General features: G+C 37.8%; 1 protein-coding gene across 1 annotated transcript; it reads left to right on the plus strand.

Annotated features, from left to right (window-relative positions):
- The first annotated feature begins 14,789 nt into the window (after positions 1-14,789).
- CCDC169 (coiled-coil domain containing 169) lies at positions 14,790-15,634 on the plus strand. Its single transcript, XM_029930956.1, has one exon. It carries the CDS (start codon positions 14,880-14,882, stop codon positions 15,522-15,524), a length of 645 nt encoding a protein of 214 aa, XP_029786816.1. The 5' UTR covers positions 14,790-14,879; the 3' UTR covers positions 15,525-15,634.
- Positions 15,635-17,577: the final 1,943 nt, after the last annotated feature.

The following is a 17,577-nucleotide window of genomic DNA, read 5'->3' on the forward strand; positions in this document are numbered from 1 at the left end:
CCCATCTATGAAATAATAGAAAAAAATAAATATTGGTCTACCCCCCAGTTCATGGGACAGAGCTAAAGCCCTTCTAAATTCCTAAGAGGTAAGAGCACTACCAGCATCTTTTGTTCTAATGTTTGGTCTTTGACCCTGGTCCTGACACAGGACTTCTGAAACCCTTGTAATTTTCTGGGTGATCAAAGCATCTTTAGTTCTAATGAGGCAAGTCTGGGTGGTCTCTTGGGTGGTTCCTGGATGGGGGCTGGTCACTAGAAAGATCAAGCCATGATTAAAAGCTAGGAATTTTCAGCCCTGTGACCATCAAAAGGAAGAGGGAAAAGAGCTGAAATTGGCTATGCCTGTGTGATGAAGCCTCCATAAAAATCCCAGGAGTATGGGATTTGGAGAGCTTCCTGGTTGGTGAACAAATCCATATTCCAGGAAAGTGACACATCCCAGCTCCACAAGGACAGGAGCTTGTACACCTGGAACCTTCCCCAACCTTGCCCTATATAGATACACCATTTCCATCTATCTGGCTGTTCATCTGTATCCTTTGCCATATCCTCTAATAACCTAGTAAACCTAAGTAAGTGTTCCTCTGAGTTCTGTGAGCTGCTGTAGCAAGTTAATCAAACCCCAGAGGGGGGCCATGGGAACCTCAGATTTACAATTGGTCAATCAGAAGCATAAGCGACAACCTGGAATTGTCATTGGCATCTGCAGTGAGAGGAGAGAATCAAGACTTCTGAGACTGAGCCCTTAACCTATGGGATTTGATGCTATCTCCAGGTAGATAGTGTCAGAATTGAAATGAGTTGTAGAACACCCATCTGGTATCACAGAGGATTCTTTGGTGTTGAGAAAAAAACATCTGGTGTCAGAAGTGTTGCAAATGTGACAGTAGTGTGAGGGTAAAGGAGACATACAGGAAGAAAGAACAAGACTTTTCTAACCCACCATCTTCCTCAGAACAGAAGCCAACCTCATTACAAGGGCTTAGTAGACCTTACACAGTCATCTACCTCACCATCTTCCAACTCCTGCACCTCCTGCTACTTCTCCTTGTTCATTCTGTACCAGCCCCAGTTGAATCCTTGCTGATACTTGAACAAACTGGACATGTTCTACCCAGGACCTTTGCACTGGCTGTACTTTCTGCCTCAAATGGTCTTTCCCCAAATATTTGCCTGGCTTGCTATATCACCTTCTTCAGGTCCTCACTTAAATGTCCCTTTCTCAGAAAGGTTTTCCCTGGCCACACTATTTGAAATTGCATCCCCCTCCCCAAATCTCCCTATCTCCTTTCTCTGTTTTATTTTTCTTCCATTGCACTTAGTGTCTTTTAACATACTATATATTTTAATTATTTATCCAGTATATTGTTCTCCCCCACTGGAATGTAAATAAGAGCAGAGATTTTCGTGTTTTGATCACCACTTTATTCCCAGTGCTGAGGACAGTGATTGACACATAGTAGGTGCTCATTAAGGGCTAAATTGCATCCGCCCCAAAGTTCATATGTTGAAATCCCAATACCCAGTACCTCAGAATGTAACTGTACTTGAAGATAAGGTCTATAAAGAGGTGACTGAGTTAAAATGAGGCCACTGGGATGAGGCTCTAATCCAGTATAACTGGTATCCTTATAAAAAAAAAAGGAAGAGGGGCACCTGGGTGGCTCAGTCGGTTAAGTGTCCGGCTTCGGCTCAGGTCATGATCTAACATTCGAGGGTTCGAGCCTCGCATTGGGCTCTGTGCTGACAGCTAGCTCAGAGCCTGGAGCCTGCTTCCGGTTCTGTATCTCCCTCTCTCTCTGACGCTCCCCTGATCATGCTGTCTCTGTCTGTCTCTCAAAAAAATAAATAAAAAAACATTAAAAAATTAAAAAAAAAAAGGAAGAGACCCTAGAGGTACAAATACACAGAGGGCCCATCATATGAAGAGGCACCAAGAATGTGGCCATCTGCACGTCAAGGGGAAAGGCCTGCATTGAATCTTCCCAGATAGCCCTCAGAAGAAACCAAGCCTGCCAGAACCTTCATCTTGGACCTCTAGCCTCTAGAACTGTGAAAGAATAACTTTCTGCTGTTTAAGCCTCCCAGTCTGTGCTCGTTTGTTACGGCAGCCTTAGCAAACAGAGTGCTCAATGGATATGTGGTTTGAATGAAAGAATAAGCAGGTGGATGGATATGGCAGGAACATTAGAAAAACCCAAACCAGAAACAGTTTAAAAGTGGTAGACCGCCTAACAGGAGAACAGGAGAAACCTAATGGAGGACCAGGGGGAGGGGAAGAGGGAAAGAGAGTTGGGGAGAGAGAAGGATGCAAAACTTGAGAGACTATTGAATGCTGAAAATGAACTGAGAGTTGAAGGGGAAGGGGGCGGGGGTAAAAGAGGTGGTGGTGATGGAGGAGGGCTTCTGTGGTGAAGAGCACTGGATGTTGTATGGAAACCAATCTGACAATAAACTATTTTAAAAAAATAATATAAATTAAAAAACCCTCACGAATGTTAAAAATAAAAAACAAAACCAGAAAAAAAGAAAGTGGTAGACCTCAGGGATGGGAATACAGGTGAGGAGGAGTTAGGCAGGAGATAATTGCTTTATTATAAGTAAGTCAGCAGAGTAGCGCAGCGGAAGCGTGCTGGGTCCATTATAAGTAAGTCCTTTGGTACTGTTTACCTTTTATCTACATGAATATATTACTTTGGTAAACAGTCTTTTATTTTTAAAAAATGTTTATTTTTTTTAAATCAATAAAAGTTAGCTAAAGTTGAGGCTTACAAGGATAATATCTCTTTCCTTGTTGTCAGACCATAGCTTCTTCTAAGGAAACAAGACAATTTCAGCATATCACTCCCCCAAATTCTGCACCCAAAGGGAAAATGTGTGCTCATTTCATAGGAATTTGACTTTTGCCCTAGGTGGAACTATCATAGCTCTTGGATGGGATATTCACCCTTCCAGTCTCTGGAACATTGTTCATATACTTTACTGTATTTCATCTCTGTCTTCGACTTTATTTATTTATTTATTCTATTTATTGTCAAGTTAGCTCACATACATTGTAATTTTGGCTTCAGGAGTAGATTCCGATGATTCATCACTTACATACAACACCCGGGGCTTATCCCAACATTTGCCTTCCTCAATGCCCCTCACTCATATTGCCCAGTCCCCAACCCCCCACCGCCATCAACCCTCACTTTGTTCTTTGCCTCCCTCTCTGTTTGTATCTTTCCCTTCCCCTATGGTCATCTGTTAAGTCTCTCAAATTCCACATATAAGTGAAATCATATGTGATCTGCCTTTCTCTGCCTGACTTATTTCACTTAGCATAATGACTTTGGTAAACATTCTTAAACGTTACTTCATTTTTTAAAGTTTATTTATTTATTTTGAGAGAGGGGGGCAGAAGAGGGACAGAGAGAGGGAGAGACAGAATCCCAAGCAGGTTCTATGCTCTAACCACAGAGCCTGACATGGGGCTCAACCTTACAAACTGAGATCATGACCTGAGCCGAAATCAAGAGTTGGACGCTTAAGTAACTGTGCCACCCAGGCACCCCAAATATTAATTCTTAAAAAGCAGTTTTATAGAACAAAAGATTATAGGTTCATGAGGTTTTATATTACTGGTTCTCAATCCAGGACAATTTTACCCTCTAAGGGACATTTGGCAATGTCTAGACATTTTTGGTTCTCAAATCTAGGGAGAGTGCGATCAGCATCAGGCGGGTCAAGGCCTGGGATGCTGCTAAATATCTTCCAGTGTACAGAGCAGAACCCCACAAAATGTCAATAGTGGCAAGACTAAGAAATCCTTTTACATAATTGTGAGGATGATAGAGCCATAACAAGTCATTAAAGAAAGTTATGGCTGTTTAGTAAATAGAATTAGCCTCTGACAAGCACATAATATAGGAAAACTACCATACTATGTCATAATCTATTCTTTGGTGCCTTTGTTAGAGAAAAATTCTGGACAGAGTGGTAGTTCTGATGGCAGTGCTAGGAACATGGGAAGCACAGTAAATATAGAAGGACTGACTGACTTCGGTCCACAGATCCCTATACAAACCTTCAATATATACAAATGCAAATGGCATTCATTCATCCTGTATTACCTCACTCTCACTGCATTGTCTCTTCCTGCAGTCTAATTCATTGCCTCTGCCCTCCACTAATCAACACAGGACACTCCCTTCTTTCTTTTATCCCAAACCCCAATTCCAAGATTTTTCCCAGAACACAACTTAGGCTAATGCCTTTTCTGCACCTTCCAGCCAAGATTTCTTTCTTCTTTTACCTCTCTCATTAAATCTTCTCCATTCTTTGGAAAAGAGTGAATAATTTCTCACTGGTTCCATCTTGCATAAAACAGAACCCCCTCCTTGCTCAACATCCTACCAAAAGCACCTACATTTTCACACTCACAACTAAGCAACTATTTAATGTATAGATCTGTTTGGTGTTTAAAATGCTATGTATTCATGATAAATGTGTCTGTGCTAGTATTATGTCCAGTTAGAGGTGGTGTAGACAAATTTCTGGTGATCTGCTTTGGAAACATTATCTCTAAGAAGAAGTGTGAAAAGAATCAAAGGCAGTCACTATTCCATGCTATTGCTCAGAACATTGGTTTTGACCTCAAAGAGCAATGCTTTCATGCTGCCAGGTACTGGGAGCCTGCTATGGAAGGGGAACTGTCCTGTTCCAGAATCAGTGCGCTGTGAAATATCGGTAGAAGGAAACAAACACAAGAGCCTGGTAACAGTGGTTGCCTTCAGAAATGGAAGCTGGAGAACTTAGAGACAAAGGTGGGAGAGAGACCTAATTTTCAGTATATATTCTTTCATAACTTTGGAATTTTACTCCAGATGCATATATTAGCAATACAGAAAATATTAATTAATTTTTATATCAGCATACTGTACAAAACTACAGTATTTGTATCTTAGGCCAAAGTTCTACCCAGCTACAAATGGATGCAAAAATATTATGTTTTTTCATATTCAAAACTGAAATATTACATATATATTCTGGCAATATGTTAGACTCTGAATCCCACACTGAGAAAAAGAAATTGGATGTAATGATATGTTCCTTATTGATACGATTGTCTTTAAATTGCATGAAAATAGGCAGAAGAAAATTGACCTAAACTATAGTGTTCTCATACCTCCCCAAAGCAACACTTTTAAAGATAATTGGAGGTCTGAAGGAACTGCACTGACAAAATTTTATTTACATTTTAATGTAATACATAATTGATTGACCAGGAATTTTAAGCACTCTGTGTTCTTGATGACAAGAGAAGACCATTTTATCCAGGAATGAATAGTTTTCTGCCTTTAGTTTGGATATAATAATGAAGAATACCAAATCCTTTGGGAAGAAAAAATGCTTTAATATTGAGAACTCCATTTCTTCAAATTCTCCTCATTTCCCCAGTGACTATAATATCAAATATCACAAGCTTGAAACAAAACAAAAACATGGAAATGTCCCTTGTCTTGACTGAGCCTCTAGTATGAAGATCTACTCCTTTTAAAAAAATATATGACCTGTAAGACCCTTCTGAATTTAAGGACGTCTAGCAGACCTCTGGCCATCCAAGTAAATGGTCATCATTCTGCTGTACCTTCCCCTGGCCACCCCAGGAAATGGACTTTAATTCTCATTGATGAACCTAACCCTCCTGGTACCTCCCATCACATTTTGCTTCTAATCTCTGAATTAATCTGTACAGCAGCTAAACTGAAGACTAATTTTCAAAAGGTGACATGAGCATGTTTTAAAAATGTGGTTCTTAACCCCTCTTCTAAATGAAGAAGGAATCAGGCAAGCTAATCATCTAGTCATCTGAATCATCTAAGGCAGGCGATCTATCTACCTGGAGATATTCAGTATACCTCTGTCCTTGTATTCTGTGTGTTTCTGTTCTGGGTTGTATAGACATCCCATTGGTGATTATATTTACCTGTAAAAATTTAATTTCTGTTATTCTAAGATTAAAAAAGGCATCTCTCCACCCTTACAAAGTCTGTTTCTATATGGTAACAGCTTCATTGTTTGTGCATGTACACGGACATTTGTCTGCTAAGGCCGCCATAACAAAATACATAGACTAAATAGCTTAAACACAGAAATTGATTTTCTCACAGTTCTGGAGGCTAGAAGTCTCAAATCAAGTTGCCAGCCAATTCAGTTTCTGGTAAGGGCTCTCCTCCACCCTTATGACCCCACTTAACCTTTATTACCTCCTTATAGGCTCTATCTCCAATACAGTCACATTGGAGGTTAATGCTTCGACACATGAATGGGGAAACATTCAGTCCATAACAACTGAATTAACAGTAAAACAGATTGTTTTATATTTTAGTAAATTAGCATGTTATCAAAGATATATGCAGAAGTGTGTTCACCCACATGTATACAAACATCTAGAACTGGCCAAAAGGCAAAACAAACCAGTTGTTTTGGAATTAGTGGGGATGGTGCATAGAATGCATTTAGGGCAGTAGGGAAAAGGGTGTTAGGGAAGAATGGGAAAAATCAGCTGGTGGGATAGGAAAGGAAGAACAGCAGCAGTCTGTACTAGCATTCTCTAACCAAGAGAGCATTAAGATTTTAGTAAAGTCTTGCATGACAGCAAACAAATTCCACAGGATTGAATAGGATGCTTTGAATCTCAACCCCCCCCCCAATATCCACTAAGGCAAAGCTCTGCCAGACAAGCTAGAATTCAAACATTGCTTAACCTGTCCCATCTTGATTTCAAGCTCACAGGAGAATGGTCACCATGTCCCTTTAACTCAATCTCTGCAGTATTGCTGAGCAAAAGAGCATTTAAATGCTTTTGATGTTGATGCTTATAGAGAAAAATGGAATATAAATGGCTACTGACAAATTTCATTGTTACAACTTTTATAACCCCATTACTAAAGAGATGAATATCTTCATATTCCTAAACAAGAGGTAATCACATGTCTAAAGCCTCTTCACCCCTCACTTATTTTGTAAAAATGCAATTCTCATTCATTCTCAATCTTTTCCTCCCCGGTGTGCATTAGTTACTATGGAAACATTGGGATACCATAGTTTGAGCATATCAACATTCCTAAATTCTATTAGAATACGAAGCCAATTTATATTGTATTGGGGCAGAGAGTTCTCATTCACTTATAAATGAATACAAGACAAAATGAAATGTATGGCACTGCCATGCAAACACAGGCCTCACTTAGCACCACAAAATGGGTAAGGCTCATCTCATCTGTCCACGTGATGTACCAGAATCCTGACAGTAGTTATCAATGAAATTGTCTTAGTCTGTTCATGCTGCTACAACAAAATACCATTACCTGGGGTAAGGAGATTTATAAGCAACAAACATTGATTTCTCACAGTTCTGAAGCCTGAAAAGTTCAAGATCACAGCACCAGCATATTTGATGTCCGATGAAAAACTGCTTCCTAGACAGCCAAAGTCTTCTCGCTGTGTCCTCACATGGCCAACATGGTGGAAGGGGCACAGGAGCTCTCTGAGGTCCCTTTAATAAGAGCACTAGTCTTATTCATGAGAACTTCACCCACATAACCTAAGAACCTCCCAAAGGTCCCACCTTCTAAATATCATCACTGCGGGGGTTAGGTTGCAACATACAAATCTGTAGGGGCCAAAAAGCATTCAATCTATAGCAGAGTACTAAGTAAAGACATTTATGTCTGCTAAGTAAAGACATTTATAACAACATCAGCATGTGTTCTTTTTTTGCTATAACTATCATATATTCATAAACAATTTATTTGTTTCATTTCCACTTTGACTCAAGAGTTTATAGAGTAGTCATTTTAAATTTCAAAGAGACCAGATTTTTTGCTGCAATTTTATTGTTAATTACTCTTTTTTTGTTTTATTATATTAAGAACTTTTGCCCACATGTGTGTACCTACTATACATCTCAACCACAATGTACTGCATACAACTAAAACTGAATTTATCATCTTTTCTCTTGATCCAGCTGCTTCTCTGTATTCTTTCTTGGGTCTTCTGGTTGGTTGGTTGTTTTTAAGAGAAAGAGAACACGAGTAAGGGAGAGGTGCAGAGGGAGAGAGAGAATCTTAAGCTCAGCGCAGAGCCTGACATGGGGCTCGAGCCCAAGAGCCTGGGACCATGACTTGAGCTGAAATTAAGAGTCTGACACTCAATCAACGCAACCACCCAAGTGCCCTTTCTCTGTATTCTTTACTTCAGTTGTAATACCACATCAACACAACACTCAAGCTAGAAAATCTGCAGATCTGCTTTGCCTTCTCCTTCTCCCTTATTCATCAAATCGGATCATCAGCAAACTCTACAAATTTTACCTCCTCAAAATTCTTCAAATTGGTCCCCTTCCTCTATATATTTTTAAGTTTATTTATTTATTTTAAGAGAGAGAGCACAAAAGCTGGGGAAGGGCAGAGAGAGGAGAAGAGAGAGAGAAACCCAAGCAGGCTTCATGCTGTCAGGAAAGAGCCTGACTGAAGGTTCAAACCCACCAACCATGAGATCATAAAGCATGCAAAAAGATGACTACTAACTGAAAATCAGTACAGTTCTCTTGATTTTCTCAGAGCCAAAGTCAAGAGTCAGACACTCAACTGACTGAGCCACCCAGGTGCCCTATCCCTCTCTATTGCTTGACATTGTCTATTAAATAATGCTATGAAAGATAAGTATTAAGCTCACTTCACCATCCCACTTCCCATCCATCCTTTCCAATGTAGTTTCAACATTATTTTTATTTCCCTAATGGTTATCTTTTTCTACTTTAAATAATATGCATAAACGTACATTTCTTGTTTGATCAACCATAGGTAGTTTCTCCCACTTTGTAAGATGAAGACATTAGTGTTCTATATTTCCCTCTCCCAACCTGTCTATTTTTCCACATCTCTATTTTCACACTTATCCAAGCCATCATTTTACCAATCCTCCTATTTTGTCTCTCTATTTCCATTCTCACCCCCTCTTAACTCTCCCTATTTCCATTTTCACCCCCTCTTGACTCTTCACGCAACAGCCAGAGTGACCTTTGATGAGTGTAAATCAATGTCTGCCTTTGTCAATGGCAGACTAACTTTTTTCAGACTAACCATCCCATTGACAACAATTATAAAAGCTGAACACATAAAAAACATTTTTAGTCATATTGAAGGGCCATCAAGGCAGCAAGAAATTGAGAGAAGCCAAGATTCTGGAGAGGGGAGGGATGGAGGAGAGATATAAGTCAGACATATGGCTGCATTTTTGTTTTTAAGGCATTTGGCAATGTAAAAACTATGGATTGAGAAACTAAGAACCTTAGCAAGAAAACAATATAGGAAATAGTGCCTGAGAGTCTGAGAAGCTGAGAAGAGTTTTCAAAAGTCTCAAGATACTGAGAGAAGGAAAATGGAGTTGAGTGTCCATCAAGGAGCAGCCCTGGTAAACACTACAGAATTTAAGTTGAATCTCCCAAAGAATCACAACCCAGGAGTAAGAAAGAATGGGAAAAAGATCAATCTTCATAAAAATGGAAGTCCAGTTTCAATCTGTAAGCAGATTAAATTATCTATCCCTACTCTGAGCGCTTGCCAGAGTAAAAAAGAAATCCTTTCTCGAGGAAGATAGCATGAACCAGCACCTCAAATTGTCTTCTTAACTCTTTATATGGTGCCAAACATTCAATGACTAACCATAAAGCATGAAAAAAGATAACCACTGACTGAAAATCAAGAGAAAAATATGCAATAATACAGAGCCACAGAAGATCCAAATATTAGATTTCTCAGGCATAGATTTTAAAATAATTATAATTACTATATCAATGAAATTAAATGACATAGTGGAGAATTACAGCTATAGAAGATTTATTCCATATAGAAGAATTATATTAAGAAAAATAAGAGACAGGTTTCCCCCCTTTTAATTTACTGAGAGGGCCTGGGAGCAGCAGCACCCTTGTCTTCTCCCAGATCACTATAACAAAATGCCATAGACTGGGGGGCTTAAACAGCAGAAACTTACTACTCAAAGTTATGAAGGCTAGGAATCTGAGATCAGGGTGCCAGCATGGTCAGGTTCTGGTGAGAAGCCTTTTCCTGGTTTGCAGATGACCACCTTCTCACTGTACACTCATATGGCGGAGAGAGCTCTGGTCCTTTCTTCTTCTTGTAAGGGCACTGATCCTCTATCCTCATGACCTCATATAAACCAGATTAACTCCTAAAGGCCTCATCCCCAAATACCATCACACTGGGAGTTAGTGCTTCAACATATGAATTTTGTGCTGACAAAAACATTCAGTCCATAATAACCTTAATAACCATGAGCACACCTAGTGTACAGATCTTGGTTTCTAAATACCATTCCCCTCTAAAAGGAACTGGAGATTCATGGAGAAAGGATTAATGCTAGGAATGGGGCACAGAAAGTATAAGAGAATCTTGAGCCATATTTTTGTCCCTAAAAGTAAGAAGTGCTCAAAGAATAATGGGGAAAATATCAAAAGGACATAGAAGCCAACCTAAAAGGGCTCCCATTGGCTAAATCTGAGCATCATAGTAAATAATGATAGTAATAGATTAAAACCCATTGAATAAAGTAGGAAATTATGAGTCCATACTGATGTGAATGAATGAAATGTATGATGAGGAACTAGAGTTAGATATAGATATACAGATATATAGATATTACAGTTTCAAAGTACCTGTCCACAAAATACTTATTATTTGTAAAGGGAAAAAGAATCACCCTATAGTGGAGAAGCCTGGAAGACACTAACTTAATGCAATGAAGGAACAAAACATCACTTCTGTGGTATTCCTGCCAAAAACTTATAAACCAAATATACCCATGAGGAAACACAAGACAAACACAAGTTATAGGAATTTTACTAAATAACTGGGCAGTATTCTTTAAATGTCAATGTGTTGAAAGTCAAGGAAAGACAGAGTAACTATCATAGATTAAAGAACACTAAGCAGACATGACCACCAAATGCAATGCTTCATTCTGAATTAGATTCTTTGACTATAAAGTACATTATTGGCAAGTTGGCAAAACTTGAATGGGTATCTGAGTATTGAATAATAGCAATATATCAATGTTAATTTTCTGATTTGACATTTATATTGGAGTTTTTAAGAAAATACCCTTTGTTTTTTAGGCAATACACATGGAAATATTTTGAAATGATAAAGCATTATGTGTTACTCACTCGTAAAAGGTTCAGGCAAAGAAGTTCTTTATACTATACTTAAAGCTTATCTGTAGGTTTATTTCAAAATATTTTTAATGTCTTATTAGGTTTAAAGGAACATGATGAATTAAAATTCATGACATTAACAGCACACAACAATAGCTCAATTTATAAAGGAATAAATTGAGTTGAAGAATTGAAGGGTCTTTACATTAAGCAGTAATTAAAGTGGTAATTGCAGGTATGTTCTGGTCAAAACCACATGTTGTAATTTTTAGGCGAACAACTAAAAGAATAATAAGAGAATTAATTACTAGTAAACTAGAAGATGAAAAATAGAATAAAAAAGACACATCATACTTAGTGGTTGACTTCTAAAGGATAGATTATGGGAAGAGGAAAATATAGTAACTTTATAGTGAAGAACCTGGCAGACACTATCTTAATCAAGGGTAACATGACCAGTGATAAGTCATGTTGGTAGCATGTACCCTCTGATATGATGTGATGAGAAAGACGCTTCATCTCCATGGTACACGTTCTCAAAATCCAACAACCTAACTAATAATGAGAAAATATCAGACAAACCCAAATTGAAGGACATTCTACAAAATACCCGACAAAAATCTGTTCAAAACTGTGAAAGTCATGAAAAACAAAGACTAAGAAACTGTCACAAAGCAGAACAGACCAAATGCAATGTGGTATGGTAGATTGGATCCTGACTATCTGGGCTATTGAAATCCAAATAAAATCTGAAGTTTAGTTAATAATGATGTGAACTATTGGTTTCCTATTACAACAAAAGATAACATTAGGGAAAATTTGAAATTAGGGGAAATTGAACCTGGGTGAGGGGTTTACAGGAACTTTCTGTATTATCTTTGCAAATTTTTTGTAAATTAAAAGTGTTCTATTAATTTTTTAATGTTTTTTATTTATTTTTGAGAGACAGAACAAGTAGGGGAGGGTCAGAGAGAAAGGGAGACACTGAATCCGAAGCAGGCTCCAGGCTCTGAGCTCGCTGTCAGCACAGATCCCAACACGGGGCTCAAACCCACGAACCATGAGATCATGACCTGAGCTGAAGTCAGACGCTTAACTAACTGAGCCACCCAGGCGCCCCTAAAAGTGTTCTAAAATAAATGCTTTACCTAAACTTCATAAATCCAAAATTAGACAAGAAAGGAAAAAAAAGAAGAAAACAAAAAGCAGATATAACAATTAGGAAACAGAAAAATGCCAGATATAAACCTAAATATGTTAATAATTACATTAAATATTATTAGATTAATGTTTCAATTAAAGAAACAGTCCAGGGTGCCTGGCTGACTAAGGCAGGAGAGCGCAAGACTCTTGATCACTGGGTTGTGAGTTTAAACCCCACATTGGGCATAGAATTCACTTTAAAAACAAAAGAAAGAATCCAACTATATAAAAAAAATCAACTATACACTGCTTTCAAGAGGCACATTTTAAATGTAAGGATATAAAATGGTTAAAAATAAACAACATATGGCAAAACAAAACACCATGCAAGCAATAACAAAAAATATGTCGGGATAAGTATATGAATATTAGACAGAATTGGTTTTATATTCTGGAGGATCTGAAAGCCTGTGTGCATACAAAGGGCTGCATACATGCTCAGGAGAGATCAGAAATGGCTGGGGGCGCCTGGGTGGCTCAGTCAGTTAAACATCCAGCTTCGGCTCAGGTCATGATCTCACAGTTGGTGGGTTTGAGCCCCGCGTCGGGCTCTGTGCTGACAGCTAGCTCAGAGCCTGGAGCCTGCTTCAGATTCTGTATCTCCCTCTCTCTCTGACCCTCCCTTGTTCACGCTATCTCTGTCTCTCAAAAATAAATAAAAAAATTAAAAATTAAAAAAAAAAAAGAAATGGCTGACCTTTGGCCCTATACAGGAAGAAAGTAAAAATCAGAGAAGACTTGTAAACTGCCTGAACTTAGAATGAGTATACCACCACATGCACAGATTCCCTAGGAAAAGGGTAGAAACTTTGTTGGCTCAAAGTGTTTAAGAAAAATATTTGGCAAATAACTGACTGATCACTAAGCTATGATGACCCAAGGTTGAACCAAGTGGCCAGGCTTAAAAATAAGAACAAGAGTTTTAAGAAGAAAAAAAAACTGAGCAAAGATTCCAGTTGTCACACACTGCAGGGGAAATAGACACTACATAATTAGTCCAAGTACATCACCGAAGAAACCCAAAAAAACACAGTGCATTATAAAAAATAAAAATAAAACAACATAGAAACAAGGTATAGCCCAAACAGGAAAAAAAAAAAACAACAACAGCTTATATAAATTGTCCGCAAGAGGGCCTCCATGATAGATTTACTACATAAAGACTTCAAATAAGCGATTTTAGTATGTTCATCAAAGACCTCAAAGAAAATATGTTTAATTTTAATTTTTTTAATGTTTTATTTTTGAGAGAGAGAGACAGACAGACAGACAGACAGCATGAGCAGGGGAGGATCAGAGACAGAGAGGGAGACACAGAATCTGAAGACAGGCTCCAGGCTCTGAGCTAGCTGTCAGTATAGAGCCTGACTGCGGGGCTCAAACCCACAAACCAAGAGATAATGACCTGAGCTAAAGCCGGACACTCAACCGACTGAGCCACCCAGGCACCCCAAAGAAAATACGTTTAAAGAATTAAAGGAATGTGTGATGACAACAACTCATCACAACAGGAACATTATTAATAAGGAGATATAAGGGACGCCTGGGTGACTCAGACAGTTGAGCATCCAACTCTTGATTTCAACTCAAGTCTCACGGTTTGTGAGATCAAGCCCTGCATCAGACTCTGTGCTGTCAGCAACTTGAGATACTCTCTCTCCCTCTCACTCTGCCCCTCCCTCTCTCTCTCTCTCAATAAATAAATAAACATTTTTTTAAATCATGAGATATGAATGATAAAAAAGAAATGAATAAAAATTCTGGAGTTCAAAGGTACAACTGAAATGAAAAATTCACTCAAGGAGCTCAACAGCACATTTGAGCTGATAGAAGAAAGAATCGGCAAACTCAACAGTAGGTCAATAGACACTATCCAGTCAAAAGAACAAAATGTAAAAAAGTATGAAGAAAGCTGAAGAAACTTGAAGGCCTGTGGGATACAACTAAACACATCACATATGCATAAGGGGAGTTCCAGAAGAGAAAAGGAAAAAAATGAGTGAAAATTTCATAAATGTGATGAAAAACACTAATCTACACATCCAAGTTAACTCTCTACATCCAATCTACATCCACGTTCAATGAATTCTGAGTAGAACAAATTGAAAGGTATTTATAGCTAGAAAGATCATTGTCAAATTGTTGAAAGTCAAAGCCAAAGAGAAAAATATGAAAAAAGCAAAAAGAAAATTACATATGATATACAAAGGAACCACAATGAGATTAACAGCTGATTTCCCACCAGAAACAATGGAGATAAGAAGGTAGTGTTATGACATATTCAAAGTTCTGGGGGAGAAAACTGTCAACTAAGAATTCTAGGAGTCAACTCACCATGAGCAACAGCTCATAACAACACTTTCTTCTCCCCAGCTTCTGGGTATATCTTCAGGTCTTCTGCTATAAGCTGTGCTGAAGGGAAGGGTGTGGGAGTTCTCTGATCTCACACCATGGAGGACAAAAGAGGTGATAACTTCAAAAGTATGGACATTGACCGCCTTAAACTGGAGTTAATGGAAGAAATCCATATGAGAGACTTAGTACTGATCTCGATACTTGAATTAAGACAGGAGATAGTGGACCTAGAAGCCAAACTCAATACTGACAATAAAAGTGGTGAATGTAAAGCACGTTATGAAGCCCAACTTGAACTGAATGATCATCTAGAAAAGCAAATTGCTACTCTCAAAGAGAAATTGGAAAAACTCCGTGGAAATCCTTCAGATAGACTATCATCTATTCGTATCTATGAGCAAATGTCAGTGGAATCCTTAAATACGTTATTTAAACAGTTAGAAAAAGAAAAAGGGAGCCTTGAAATTCAAGTGAAAAATTGTGCCCTTAAATTAGAACGAGAGTCAAAGGCTTATCACAAAACCAGGGATGAATGCCGTACCTGCCTAGCTGAAATGTCTCAGATCTCTGGCTCACACAAAGTTTCTAAGAGGCAACAGATGGATAAACTTCATAGAATGAAAGAGAATCATGTCAAAATAGGAGGATGTAATCCAACCAATCAGAAGATAGTAAATGCCAAGAAAGGACCAGCGAAAAAGATTACAAGATCAAACCATCTTCCAAAACTCAAACCGTGATTCCAAAATTAGGTGGATTTCTACATCTTCCCTTTCTTCGTCTGTAATATTCAAGTCATGAAGTTAATGTTCAGCACATTTTAGGGGGCAATGAAATTTTTTTTTTTGAAAAAGAGTCATTAAACTTCTTTTGCTCCTCTTCCAGACATTTGTTCCTTTCCTCTGCGTGTAAGTAATTATCTTAGTAATTTAGTTTAGTTTCAAAAATTCCTCTGGAAAGTAATTTTAGTGACCCTAATATATGTAACAGCAGCACTGTGATTCTTAAAAAATCCTAGAGAACCTGAAGATTGTCATCATTACACTTGCTTTTAATAATCTATCCATAATATGCTTTGATGGTAACATTACTATTGTATTTGGTTTCTAGTCAGCTATAATCTAATAATGTGAATTCACCAAAACTTTTTGCTATTTTAGGTAATATAATGCTCACTTTTTATCCCAAAGTTTAAACAAAGCTGCAAATCAAATGCATTTTAAACTTTGACTTGAAGTATCATGGTATTGCGGAAATAGCCTTCAATCAAGAATCAGTTTGGTATAGTCCCCACTCTGCCATGAACTTATGAGATTTGGGGGAAATCCCTTTGCCTCATCTTTATTTCTTGCACCTGTAAAATGACTAAGGCAAACTGCAATTTCTAAGGTTTCTTACCATTCTAGAAAACCAACACTTACTTAACTACAGGATCGTGCCATGTAGCACATGGAAAATTCAGTCATTTTTGTGATGCTTATTAATTCATAGTGATGACCTTATTTCTTGGACCAAATTTGGCAAGTGTCCACAATATTCCAGCCTAGAAGTGGAGATAGAGTGAGGATAGGAGAGAGTTCTTTTAAAGCATTTAGAAAATTTATTATAATTTCCTATTCATGGTTAGACTGTTTTTGTAACTGTCACACAGGTCTGGAAAACACATATAATTTATTTGTTCAACTTAATAGATGAATTTAAATTCCCAGAAATCACCCAATGATCAATATAGTCTTTAGCTAATGGTGTTCTCACCTTGTATCTGACACTAAAACCTAAATTCTAGTCAGTTTCATCAGTAATGAATACCAAATGCATTTCTATTGTCTCTGTAATTCATTTTCTTTCCTTGAGAATGCATAAATTTCATATAGCCAAATAATTCTCTTCTATGACTATAAAATATAATGCAATGAAATATAAAGTAACTGCCTATAAATTACTCTACATTGGAGCTGTTTGGAAATATTTCTCCCTGTTCTTAGTAATGCTAACTACAGATATCGGATACCATGACCCATATTTTCAAACAAATACTAGATTTTTATGTTTTACACTATCTTTTTTAACATTAGCAACAAATTAATAATCTCAATTTAGTAATAAATATAATCACAAATCATCACTGAATGATTAAAAAAAGCTCTTTTCTATCATACAGAGGAAGACCATTGTAGAGATTGAATTAAGGAACATTTAAAATTATCTCAAACATTGCAATGGTATATTAGTTGAACATCTAACCACGGGGATATATCGCATTTAATTGTTAGTTCTGCAGGAGCTTCTTTGGAATACTTTCCAAATGGTTGAAAGGGTCTGTCTTAAACACAGTGATGGAGGGGCACCTTGGTGACTCAGTCAGTTGAGTGTCCAACTTCAGCCCAGGTCATGATCTCACACTTTGGTTCATGAGTTCCAGCCCTGCATTGGGCTGTCAGCCCGGAGCCCACTGTGGATTCTTTGTCCCCCTCTCCCTTTGCCCCTCTCGCACTCCCTCTCTCTCATTTAAAAATAAATAAACATTTAAAAAACCCACAGTGATGGAATGTTGATGGTGTAGTATAAAGAACTGAAATGGGAGACTTTCAAAGATCTGTGTTCTGACAACAGCTCTGCCACTTCTAAGCCTCTGACTATAAGTAAATCACTTTTCATTGCCTCACTTTCATTATATATACAGTTGGAAATATTTACCCTAACTACTGCCTTGGGATTACTGTGCAGATCAAGGGTACTTGGCTAAATATTTATCTATATACTGTTTTTATACCTTATTTCCTTCTGAAAGGG

The sequence above is a fragment of the Suricata suricatta genome, chromosome X (assembly GCF_006229205.1).
Source record: "Suricata suricatta isolate VVHF042 chromosome X, meerkat_22Aug2017_6uvM2_HiC, whole genome shotgun sequence".
In the NCBI taxonomy this organism is placed as follows: Eukaryota; Metazoa; Chordata; class Mammalia; order Carnivora; family Herpestidae; genus Suricata; species Suricata suricatta.

What these genes read in the sequence shown, in the direction of transcription:
- CCDC169 (XM_029930956.1), top strand. Translation starts at nt 14,880, where the DNA reads ATGGAGGACAAAAGAGGTGATAACTTCAAAAGTATGGACATTGACCGC.